Genomic DNA, 12,365 nt, shown 5'->3' on the forward strand with positions numbered 1-12,365 from the left:
GACTCCAGACCCATTAGATGATTACAAACATTATTACTTTTATCAGTACAGTAAAAGTTGCATACTGTATTATTGACTATTTCACTTAAATCAACCTAAAATGTACCGTAACTTTTCCAGGTGAACTTTGTCAAATCAATACAATAGGTGAGGAGGAGGAGCAAAAACAATAAAGCCCTGTGACATCACATCTTCCATCAAGGACTGACTGACACTTAAACTGCTTGACCTCTCGCATCATATGAATATGAGTGGTTGTCACACTCGGCAAGGTTTCAGAAATAGGGCTGAGTCGGCCTTGGCTGAAGTAATTTTTCACATTTGTGGGCTTCACTTGTCGCTGTTTAAAAGCACATAAATGTCCTCGACCTCTACAAACATTCAGAATTGATGGTGTGCTCTTTTTTTTTTTTCCAATTATAATCTCTGTTGCCGTGGCTATACTTGTCAATAAAATAGAAGTCAATGTCAAGAACCTAGCCAAACATTGGAGTACAGGTCGACTACGCTATCGCTTATCTGTGCTAACACTGCAGTTTTGCCTACCTTTTGGCTTTGAGTTGATACTTGGGCTGCTGCTGCTGCCCAGCCTAGCTGCCAAGTGATTGGTGGAGAAACTCACTCACAGTAACATTTTCAGAAATAGGCAGATAATTAAAGATTCACTCGGTGACTTAATTCTACACTTGATGGATGGGCAAGAACTCCAGAGACATAACTATTTTTATACAGGCCATAAAAAAGTCCATTTTCCATAATATGTCGTCTATAAAAACATGAAATGATGACTTTCCACGTCGGCCCTAAAGATGAGGTCACATGGAGCGTGACATCATCCTCCACTGGGTGTTCCCACACATCAGCGATCCGCTTTTCTCTCTCACTCCTTTACTCCATCCATCCCGGCATGCCCCTCCCTGCGCACTGTAAAAGGGAGCGAAGAAGCGCCATGTCCCGCTCCTCCGTCTCCCCCCGCTGAAGCTGCTGCCGCTCCTCTCAAAGCACTGTGCCTGACATCCGGACAAGAATGTGACCGCAGGCTCGGCACCAAGTTGGATTTGATGGAAAGTGAGCATCCGAATCCTGGTAGGTGGCTTGCGTTGTCACCTTGCGTCCAGTTGAAAGTTAATAGAATCTGCACGTGTTGCTTTTCTGGAAATGTGCATGCAGAATGTGTTTCACGCACAGTTAAATGACAAAAATATTACAAATTAAAAAGAGAAAAGTGGTGTTGAAGTGTATTTTCAGGTCAACTTGTTGCCTCTGGAATGTGAAGACTCAGCTGGTAATCCTGTTGATCTCTCCAAGAAGTGACACTTCCCCCTGCCGCTTCTCTCCTGCTTCATGCATTTCCCCGTATTGATTTCTCTCCTTCAGAGAACTAATGTATTCGACACTAACGCAGCACTCCCTGTGTGCCCTCAGGACCATGGGCTATGGGCAGATCCTCCACAAACGCGGCTACCACGAGCAGCAGCTTCGCCTCAATGTGGGAGGACTTCGCTTCGAGGTGGACGGAGACACGCTGCAGCAGTTCCCGCACACGCGTCTCGCCCGCCTGCTGCGCTGCCGGAGCGAGACGGCCATCCTGGAGCTGTGCGATGACTACAGCGCCGCCGACAAGGAGTACTACTTCGACCGGAATCCCCGGGTGTTCCTCTGCGTTCTCAACTTCTACCAGACGGGGCGGCTGCACATGATGGAGGATGTGTGTGTGTTTTCCTTCAGCCAGGAGATTGAATACTGGGGCGTGCAGGAGTTCCACCTGGCTGACTGCTGCAGCAACTGGTTTCACGAGAGGAAGGAATACATCCATCACCGGGACTGGGACGCCAGGAGCGAGGACGGCCGGCAACCTAGTTTCACCTCGTCCCTGGCGGAGTTGTCGGCGCTGGATCAAGACCTGGCCAAGTTCGAGGGCGCCTGGTGCGCCGAGTGGCGGAGTTACGTGTGGCTCAGGCTGGAGGATCCGGGTCACTCCCGGGCGTCCAAGATCATCGCCTTCGCGTCCCTCAGCGTGGTGTTGACGTCCATCATCGCCATGTGCGTCCACAGCATGCCGGAATTTCAGCGCGTGGATGACAACGACAAACCCATCGAGGACCCCGTCCTGGCCATCCTGGAGGTGATCTGCATCGTGTGCTTCTCCGCCGAGTTCATCTTACGGCTGATCGTGGCCCCCTCCTGCAGGAAGTTCCTCTTGAACCCCTTGAACATTATCGACATCGCCTCCATCATGCCCTTCTACGCCACCCTGGCTCTGGAAAAGGCCGACGAGGAGGGCGCCGAGGAGAACGAGGACATCGAGAACGTGGGCAAAGTGGTGCAGGTTCTCCGCCTCATGAGGGTCCTCCGAATCCTCAAACTGGCTCGGCACTCCGTCGGGCTGCGAGCGTTGGGCGCCACCATACGTCACAGCTACAACGAGGTGGGCCTCCTTCTTCTGTTCCTCTCCGTGGGGATCTCCATCTTCTCCGCCCTGATCTACTTTGCCGAGAAGGAGGAAGAAGACACGGACTTGGGCACCATCCCGTCCGGTTGGTGGTGGGCCACAATCACTATGACGACGGTGGGCTTTGGGGACACGTGCCCGGTGACCCTGGCGGGGAAAATAGTCGCCACCTTGTGTATCATCTGCGGACTTTTAGTGGTGGCGCTGCCTGTTACCATCATTTTTAATAAGTTCTCCAAGTACTACCAGAGGAACCAAGCCATGGAGAACCAGTGTATCCCCAAACCCGAGAGGCAGGACCCTGAACTTCCTTACTACAACATCAGGGACTTGTTCACTGAGAAGGTGTATCCGTTCCTGGGGAGCATCACACTCAGGAACAGTGTAAGCAGCGGCGGGGATGACACGGACGCCTCCAGCTTACAGGACATCGACATGTACAATGATGATACCGGTGAAAAATGAATTGCAGTGGTATGACAAAAACTGATTTGAATCGGAAAATCAGTTTGGATTCAAAAGATGTCATGTACCTTCCTTCATACGTATACACAAAATGCCACATTTAGAGTACAGTTCATTCATATTGTATAATGACAATAAGAAACTCATTGCATCATACCGCATCGAGTCAAATCGTAACGCCACTGAAACAAATCTAATCAAATCGTTCCACTTTAAATAAAGTGATCTTGAATCTTATCGTACCCCATGTGTCAAGATCGGATCAGCTTTTATTGGAGAGATGCATACCCCAATAAGTTGTCTAAGAAATACATTAGTACCACTTTGCAGTTTTTATTTGAACAGGTCAAACATACAAATCGTCACCATCCTCTGAAAAACACTTATGTCCGTTTTTTTTTTCATTTTTCTTATTTTAACGTGAATAGGGTTTCCGTGTTACAGACATCGCATTAACATGATTTTTTTTTTAATTCAAAATTGGGCATATGTGTTTTTCACAGGAAGGCGACGAAATGCTAAATGAAGACACTCACAAGGCGCATGGAGATGACATGCACTGAACTAACTTCATGGTAAAAGGTCAACCTGCGCTCCTGACAGCACTCATTAGGCCACGCCTCTTAAAATCACATCAAAACCGAATGCTACAGTGTATTTGTCACTTTGGGCTTGATTACACTTATAAAACCAATTTCATTACTTTTATGTTGTATTATGTTTTTATATGTATATCTTACAAAATGGTGCTCTTTTTCTCTTTTGTGAAAATCATGTTACCAGAAAATTGGTATTGACAAGATTATTGACATTTCAATTGGTGATGCTGTTTTCAAATATGAGTATATCGAGTTAAGTCAAGCCTGGTCACGGAACGAATTAAACAGAAGTCGATGTACCAACGTATTCCCAGCAGTTTCTTGTACTTTATTCTACCAGGAAAAAAAAGCAGGAGCACTAAAACATACAATCCCTCCCACCCACTAGGGAATCACCTGAACCTTGCTCTAAGGCCTGAAAGCCCATTTTCTGCTTGAGAAAACTGCAATGATGCATGCGGCAGGATCCTAATGTTCGTGTTTTATTTCTGAGTAATCTCCTATTGATTTGTCCACTTGCTCAGAGTTCCGACTCCAGAGTTTGGCGAACGTCTCGAGACGACAACGTTGCTTTAATCATGGTTCGTTGACACTGCGCTAATTGCATGAAGGCATTAAACATACATGACGTTAAAATACATTTGTTTTTGGTCAGCTGTTTTTTATGGGGGGCATGCTGGGCCATATGTTGAAATAAACAAGAGATTCTGTGATTTAAAGTGTCCCCCATCATTCATGGTGGCTACTTTAATGATTTTCTCGACTCGTGGCTCTCTTTTGAGATGAAGTAGTCTTAAAATGAAGTGAAAGTTATGCTACCTGACAGAGTTATTGATTAGCTTTCCCTTCATGTTATATGCTGCTTGGATAAGCTGCTGTTGTACCAAAACTACAAATCCAGTGGTACCTTGACTTACGAATTTCATTTCCGTCACTGAGCTCGTAACTTAATTGCACTTATCCAAAACCGTGAGTGAACTGCGCGAAGCTGCTGCCATCATTTCGCTTATTTTATGAGTTCCCTTTGTTTTTTAAACAAGTTAAACAATGTAGATTATGTGAGGGAATGGGAAGAAGAGAATCTTACTGAATCCCACCACTGTGAAAATATGCCCCCCAAAATGATAGCCTACCACTTTGATAGTACAACTTTACAATTAGCTTTCAACCATTTGCACATTTATAGATTCTTTTCTCACCATAATGGGATGAATAGTGCGGATTGTGATGGAAAAACTACTTGAAAATAACGACTTCACTTCAAAATATGAATATATTTTGTTATTTTTTTAAATTGCACCCTAAAAATTGTAACAACACACCCGAGGCTTCATCAGTGAACGAAAGATGCTGTGTTTTTATGTTTTTTTTCTTTATTATGTTATTTAAAAGGGATGTAACTTGAGAGCCGGCCATTATGGAATAGATGAACATTTTAAAGCCATATGTGAGCCACTGCTGATTTATTAGCAATAAAGCTAGAAAATGAAAGAGCAAAGGCCTTTTAAATTTGACGGATGCATATGACTGTCATTACAGCTCCTTTTTCTGTTTCAATAAATGTCTCGACATACTCATTTATATTAAGCGATCTCATCATGGAGGGCGGAGGGGGCGGCGTGGGTATTTCTGGGGTCGAGCCCACATAAACGCTTGGAATTCAGCAAGAATTGCTTCTCACTTTGCCCTTACCGAATGTGTCGTTGTGAGTGGATGCTTGTGGGCAAGCGGGTCACAGTGACGCCATGTGAAATCCACGCGAGTAGTCGGAGATGATGATGCAGCAGCACATAGTGATAGTGTTACGTTCCTCGCCATTACACGGAAGCAGCCAAATGCACAAACTCACTTAAAGGGGAAGTCAACTCAAACATTTATTTTCCAGAATATGTTCTGTATTAATATTGCGTTTGTGGAATATGAGAAATCCACCCGTTTTGAGCTAGCTCAGGGGGCGGCCATTTTGTCACTTCTGTCGACTGAAGATGACATCAAAGTTGCTCAGGATAACGACCAATCATGGCTCAGCTTTAGAAAACAGGTCAGCAAACAGTATTTATTTCTTGATAATTGAAACTACAATTAGCTGGGGACCAGTACAGGGTGTACGCCATCTGGTTGGATGCATGAATAAATAAATTGAAAATTATTTCATACTGCAATATGTGGGCCTTTCCGGTCTATGTCTTAGCGTACATAGACCTAACCATCATTAAATTTGGTGCGACGTTTGCAAATAAATGTAAATTACCCGTAAAGGTCAAAGTCGCTATGTCAGCACAAATGTCAGCGTTGCCTTAATGACCCGCATTTCAATTGGACGCCATGACTTCACGCCTCCAGGGCTTTATTGTGTTAACGAAACAGTGGGCTTCATTACATAAAGGCTCAAGTGAGGCGTCATACTTTTGTCAACTCCAATCAAGATTTGATCCACATCCTCGTGAGATGGTGGAAAACGAAAGCAGCGGGATGAAAGGTGTGACGGAACAATTGAGTTTCTGTCAGCTAAGTTGTGCAACACAAGAAAATCAATAACTTTTATTTAAGCCTTTTCTTCATGCGGCATCATTGTCAACATTGTATTTGCTGCTGGACTGATTTGCGGGCACTTGATGTTTCTCAGGCTGCGGTCTGGCAGATATTTCTATTAGTGTTGTTTTGAGAGAGACATCTTTATAGACTTTCATGACTCATCAACAATGTGCTGTTACAACAGTTTGTCCCAGCGAAAACATCCGTCTCGCCTTGGGAATTCTCATATGACAGACGTGGACTCCTGCCCAACTCGTGTTTCTATTTTTATGCAGTTTTGTGTTTTTATTTTTGTATCTAACTCTCAATCATGATGACATCTGGCTATCAATAGCCTCTTTCACACTGACCATCTAAGGCTTTTTCCATAGCTCGCTGTCTTGTGCCGTTTTCACTTGGCGGGCTTTGTTTGGTCTCTGAGCCTTGAGTAGGGACTTACCCAACTGAATCCATCTCTTAATACCGCCACTTATCATATAAACCACAGTTTTCAAACTCAAGGCCCGGGGGCCAGATCCGGCCCGCCACATCATTTTACGTGGCGCGCTAAAGCAAATTATGCGCATAGACTTCATGTTTTCTTGCTAAAATACCAACATTTTGATGCCAGCTTTATCGTTCCACCTCTTTTTTCTTTCTTTGCATTAGCTAATCCAGCAGACAGTGCAACTCTAACCAATTCTGCCTAGCAACAGTTGAACTCACAAAAGTGCAGGAAAGTACTTTTTCATAAAAAACTGCCACCGGCCTAGTCCAAACCTTTGTGGACTTTTATGCTGCAGGAACTGTACATGTGGGAAATGGAGTATGAAGAACATAGATTGGGCGGCAAACTATGATATAGATCGAACCAGCACATCGCTGTTGGCTGTGAGCAATAAATACAAGTCATATATTTAGAATGGTCCACATTAAAGGAGACCAATAAGTCATAAGGTAAATGTATCTTCACCTTGCTTTGGACTCGGAGGAGTGACTTATCCCATTAATGACATTGGAATCCTCCTGCATTTCAATTAGCCTCAGTGCCCAGTCTACATTAGAGTCATCAGTCAAGCAAACCAGCAGAACCACATAATACAAGCTCCTGTGGTCTCCTGTTTCACTTTACACCAGACAAATTAACAGCAATCTGTGATATACAATGCACATTACCGTAGCTTCAGATCAACTTGTGCAAAAATGGTTCAACAGTGTCTCCCCCCTCAGTTAATCACCGGCCCGCACACATTACGCGAACTAGATGCGCATTTGTGTAATGGCTTTGTGAGTGACAGAGGCGCTGAGCGATGCTGGACAAGCCCCAAGTGACCATGAAAAGTTGCTGGGCTGAAAAACGTCCAGTTCATAGCCGATCCTGCCGCTGCGGCGGCTCTTAGCCGCGATGATGGAACACTCGCTCTCCACGGAGAGCCACAAAGGCGAGAGCAGGAATTTAATGGAGGCAGTAAAAGAGGGCAGGCGGGGTGGGTCGGGCGTATCAGGCGTCGAATCCTGCTAATGAGTCCCGAAGAAGGGAGGATGGATGGAGCACAGCGGTTCAGTCACAGGATAAACATGCTCGTCTGCACGGCAACACTGATCAGATCGAAGATACCTGTGGATTGATTTGAATGGACGGATGAATGCCCAATATTCCATTCTGGTCTTCCCTGAAAAATTAAAATTGTTGTAATGTGGATTTTAATGACACAAAATGGCACTCAATGATATTGTACATATTCACAGCAGCAATAACGGCTCACCTCCTCTCTGAGCTCATCATTACGGCGCTAATATTAGTCATTCTGATCAGAGGATAGAGTGTATGACTGTGAGTATTGTTATTGTCTGTCTACATGTTCTTGCTGAGTCATTTATTAAAGCACGGCAACATGAATGCTAACCAGCGTATAATTATTAAACTAACGTGACCATTTTTAGGCAATTGTTAGGCTCTTTTAAATCCAAAAATCGTAATTATTTTTGTTTTATGTTTAGTTTGACAGTAAGCTTAAAAAAATAAAAAATAAAGAAACAAACACAGGGAAGGGCTCACCACAACTCGGAACAGGGCATGAATCAGATCACGTGACAACTACAGAAATTATGAACTGACAAAGAAAGTAAAAAAATATGAGCAAATATTAGCATTGACCAGTCACACTTTATAAATTTTTGAAGTGCTGGGCCACAGCTTTAAAATCCTTCAGTGCTGAGCCTAAGGAAACAAGAGCATATCTTCTTTTAGCTCAGCTCAGCATATACGATATCATCAAGCACCAGCCATGCGCTTGTGTCCACTCAGCCTTTGGGAACATCAATAAATGGCCTTAATTAAAAATCAATGAGAATCTATGGCTTGATTGATTTCATAAATGTCTTCACTGCAGCCCAATCTGTGTTATGGGTTTACACACCTTGGTTTTTATCTCGTTCCACTCTGCAGGGCATTTATCTTCACTGCGCCGAATCCAAGGAAATTTGAACAATCACAGACCGATGGGGATCATCGATCATTCACTTAATGGACGGTGATGTTGTTACGACCGCTTGCCCGCAACTAGTGTACACGAGAAGCTCCGTAAAGACGTCAAAACTTTTTAAAGGGATCGTTAGATTCCTTTAAAAAGTTAACGTCTCGGTGTCATAATATTGGCGCTATGACGGCCCTCTAAAAATCACAATGTGAAAGTCATTAAAGCTTATAACTGCAGCAAACTAAGGACACCGCTGAAACTCACCCTTCTCCCTCAAGGTCGCTTCACCCATAACAGGCTCCACATTGCCAAGTATGAGCTTGACAGAGCGTTGCTTTGCTTTTTTTTTTTAAATGGGCATTAAAATGGCCTCCGTGAGCCAAAGACATTATTCAGTGACTAAATGGCCACCACACTGCTGGTCATGCCCCCCTCCTGTGATGGCTGTGATTGGCCATTGAGATCACCTTGGGAATAATTGATCCAGACTTTTTTTTTTTTTGCTCATCCAGATGCATACTTCAAATGAATGCCTTATACTCTTTGCAATTGAACAAATAATGTGCAGGTCCAAATCCAAAAGCAGTTCTACACATAATGGAAGGAATGTTGACATAAATGAACGTTAATGGTGTCAGCTCAGCGTATTTATGCGAACATGTAAAGCAAGAAAGCACTTTGGCGTGAGCCCAATGCCTTGTCTAATAACACGCAGGGCGTAAATTGATGCCAGCAAACTGAACTAACAGCTTTCTATTTGCTCTCTGGGAGACAATAATTCTTATGTTGGTTCCTGCACATCAGCGCAAAATGATGCAATTGATGGAAGCACACAATAACTGAATAGGATTTATTATTTGGACACACGCAAAAGTCACAAGAAAGAAATCACCGCTACTTAGGAGCCGAGCGGTGTCGTAATTTCTGAATTGGATGTTTTTATGAGTCTCATCCCGGCAGATGCGCGTGCAAATACGCAGTTAATGGGTTAGGCTGTTCCGCATTGAAAGTTGAATGCAGGGGAAAGTTAGGTTGCAACAAAATCTTTCAATGGGAGTCGATAGAAGAGCAGATGAATCCGTTCAAAATAGATAAACATTGGAAAGAGTTGGGGCTTCACAAGCACTACATCACCTTCCCGTCGGAGCAGAGGGAGCTGCCTGTTGATGACTTTTTGACGGATGGCACTTTCAGGATCCATCCCATCTGATGATGGATCATAGTGAGATCATAAAAGAGCCCGCTGCAAAGTGTTGGCTCAGGTCTTTGAGAGAAACATCCTCCCGCAAGTAGAAACAGCCTGATGGGCTTAATACAAATCAACTGAGGTCAGTGGAGCATGTTGAGTTCTCATACTTGGACAAATCTGACAAAACGTTCAGACAAACAGCTCACCTGTTTTCTGAAGCTGAGCCGTGATTGGCCGTTATCTGAACCCTGAGTAACTGTGATGTCATTTATAGTCGACAGAAGTGACAAAATGGCCGCCTCAGAGATGGCTAAGAATGGGTGGATTAACTCTCATTCAACAAATGCAGTAATCAGAATGTTTCAATTAGTTGGCCTGCATAGAACATATTCTTAAAAAAATTATGTTTGGACTGACTTCCGCTTTAAGGTTTTGACCATCATGCAATGTTTCGCATTTTTGGGGGGTTTATCCACAATAATATAATAGGACATATGTGGTTTTCATGTAGTTTCAAGATGTAATCAACAAAGTTCTGATATGTCAGGGATGGATGGATGTCACAGCCTGTTCAAAACTGTGAGAAAAAAACAAAAGCATGTCTCCTTTAAAGTGGAAGTCAACATAAACTTTTTTTTCAAGAATATGTTCTATGCAAACCCACTAGTTGAAACAGGGCATTCTGATCAATATTGCGTTTGTGGAATAAGTGTTAATCCACTCGTTTTTAGCCGCCTCTGGGGGCGGCCATTTTGTCTTCTGTCGACTGAAAATGGCATCACAACCGCTCACAACGACCAATCACGGCTCGGATTCAGAAAACAGGTCAGCCGTGATTGTTCGTTGTGAGCAGTTCTGATGTCATTTTCAGTCGACAGAAGACAAAATGGCCGCCCCCTGAGATGGCTAAAAACGAGTGCATTTTGCTGCCTAACTTATATTCCACAAACGCAAAATAAATCACAATGCCGTGTTTCAATTAGTGGGCCTGCTGGGAACGTATTCTTGCAAAAAATATGTTTGGGTTGACTTCCGCTTTAAACGTACGTGTTCCAGCAAATCGAACAGAGAGGCGAATCTTCGAAAACATGTCAGCAGCAGTCAGCTCGGAGATGGATGCAATCGAAGAAGGGCTATTTGAACAAGCGAGTAAGAGGAACGCTGCTGACTGTGGCTAAAACCCGGACAGGAGGGGCGGGGTGGAGGGTTTAATTCCATTAAGTTAGCGAGCAAATGAGGATGGCGTCTGCCTTTAAATTGCACAGCATCAACATGACGGAGGGATAAGCAATCAAGCGATAGGTGTCACCGGTCAAGGGGTCACCAGGGGGCATGTCGAGAGGTGCAGATGACATTGAAATTGAGCTTTAGTGCTGTGTCACTTATATGGCCCCCAAAGTCATTACAAGGAGTGATTTGGACCCCCCCATCAAGGACGCTTGGATGTAAGCAAGGCTGGAGAGATGACGTAGCAGGGTGGCCTCACGGTTACCTTACATAACTTGGCATAATTGAAACACGTGTCTTACCTCCTGCCATCTCTTGCAAGAGCATGTCATTGTTCTCCCTGTCACTATATGTCACCGGCAAAGATGATAAATTATGAGATGCATATTTGTCATTTAAAACCAAGAAGTCATTTTCAGACCAATAAAGTGAAATTGGATCAATTGCCTCAGAAAATCTGATTGTGGTTTAGAATCACTGATCTAGGGAATGGACTGCACTCATAGATGAATGTGAGTCTACTTTTTTCCTGTAAAAAAAAAAAAAAAAAAAAAGGGAGGTGGTGGTAATAAAAGAATTTAGCATCCATGCTAAGGATGATGAAGGCTGGTGTACTCACTGTAAGTATGTCACTGACCCGCAGGCAGAGGTCGAATCCTGGAAATAATGAAGTACTGAGCGTCTGAATATAAATAATCCTAATTTTGACATTTATTATTTTTACCTCGAGGACCTCGACCCTGATGCGGGAGGACCAATCAGTCTTGCGTCAACCTTGCGCTGAGCTGACGTTTCTGGCCTCAACCTGGCCGCCTCACCTGACGTTCTCGCACTTTAACCTGCCTTCTCCGTGGCATTGAACTCAAATCACTTTGCAACGGGCAGCGGTTTGGCAGAAAGTGAGCAATTGGAATCCAAAATGATAGATCAAAATCGTATCACAAGGCACCACTCTATGACACTTTTGGTGGCGGAGATCCACACTCTAAATGTCATAGTATCTTAATAAATAATACGCACTAAATCCAACTTGTCAATGATGATTGGAGACAGGAAGACGACCACTTTATCCTCTCTGACCCTCAGGCATCGAATGGTTCTCATCTCCTCAGGGTGACAGGCAATCCTTTACTGGCCATGCTCTTTAACTCCTGTCGTTTTCCTTTGGACTGCATAGAAAGGTAGCCAGAGCCCTCATGTGGACACACTACAATAACTTTTTCAATTTTGATGACCTTTGCCTTTTTCGCCGTCGCCGAAGAACATGCTTTGCTGACATCTGTTGACCAGAATGTGAAATGCAGCTTGACTGTCATTCTTGATAAAACTTCCAAGCCCTTACATATTCGATTCATCCAATAAATATATAGTCACAATGGATACTATGAATTATTTGAGGTGTTGAATTATTTTACACATTTTTCCCCATTTTAAAATTA

The 12,365-nt window shown here is 43.8% G+C and overlaps 1 protein-coding gene across 1 annotated transcript; it reads left to right on the forward strand.

Annotated features, from left to right (window-relative positions):
* Positions 1-970: 970 nt before the first annotated feature.
* On the forward strand, positions 971-4,108 carry LOC147128041 (delayed-rectifier potassium channel regulatory subunit KCNS3-like). The gene is made up of 2 exons (XM_086019053.1): positions 971-1,086; positions 1,426-4,108. The coding sequence occupies exon 2, from the start codon at positions 1,430-1,432 to the stop codon at positions 2,915-2,917; it is 1,488 nt and encodes a 495-aa protein (XP_085875179.1). The 5' UTR covers positions 971-1,086; positions 1,426-1,429; the 3' UTR covers positions 2,918-4,108.
* Positions 4,109-12,365: the final 8,257 nt, after the last annotated feature.

Source organism: Filicampus tigris, chromosome 20 (assembly GCF_054856515.1).
Source record: "Filicampus tigris isolate MCC_2025a chromosome 20, RoL_Ftig_1.0, whole genome shotgun sequence".
In the NCBI taxonomy this organism is placed as follows: domain Eukaryota; kingdom Metazoa; phylum Chordata; class Actinopteri; order Syngnathiformes; family Syngnathidae; genus Filicampus; species Filicampus tigris.

Coding starts and splice junctions, on each gene's coding strand:
- LOC147128041 (XM_086019053.1), top strand. CDS start 1,430: ATGGGCTATGGGCAGATCCTCCACAAACGCGGCTACCACGAGCAGCAG.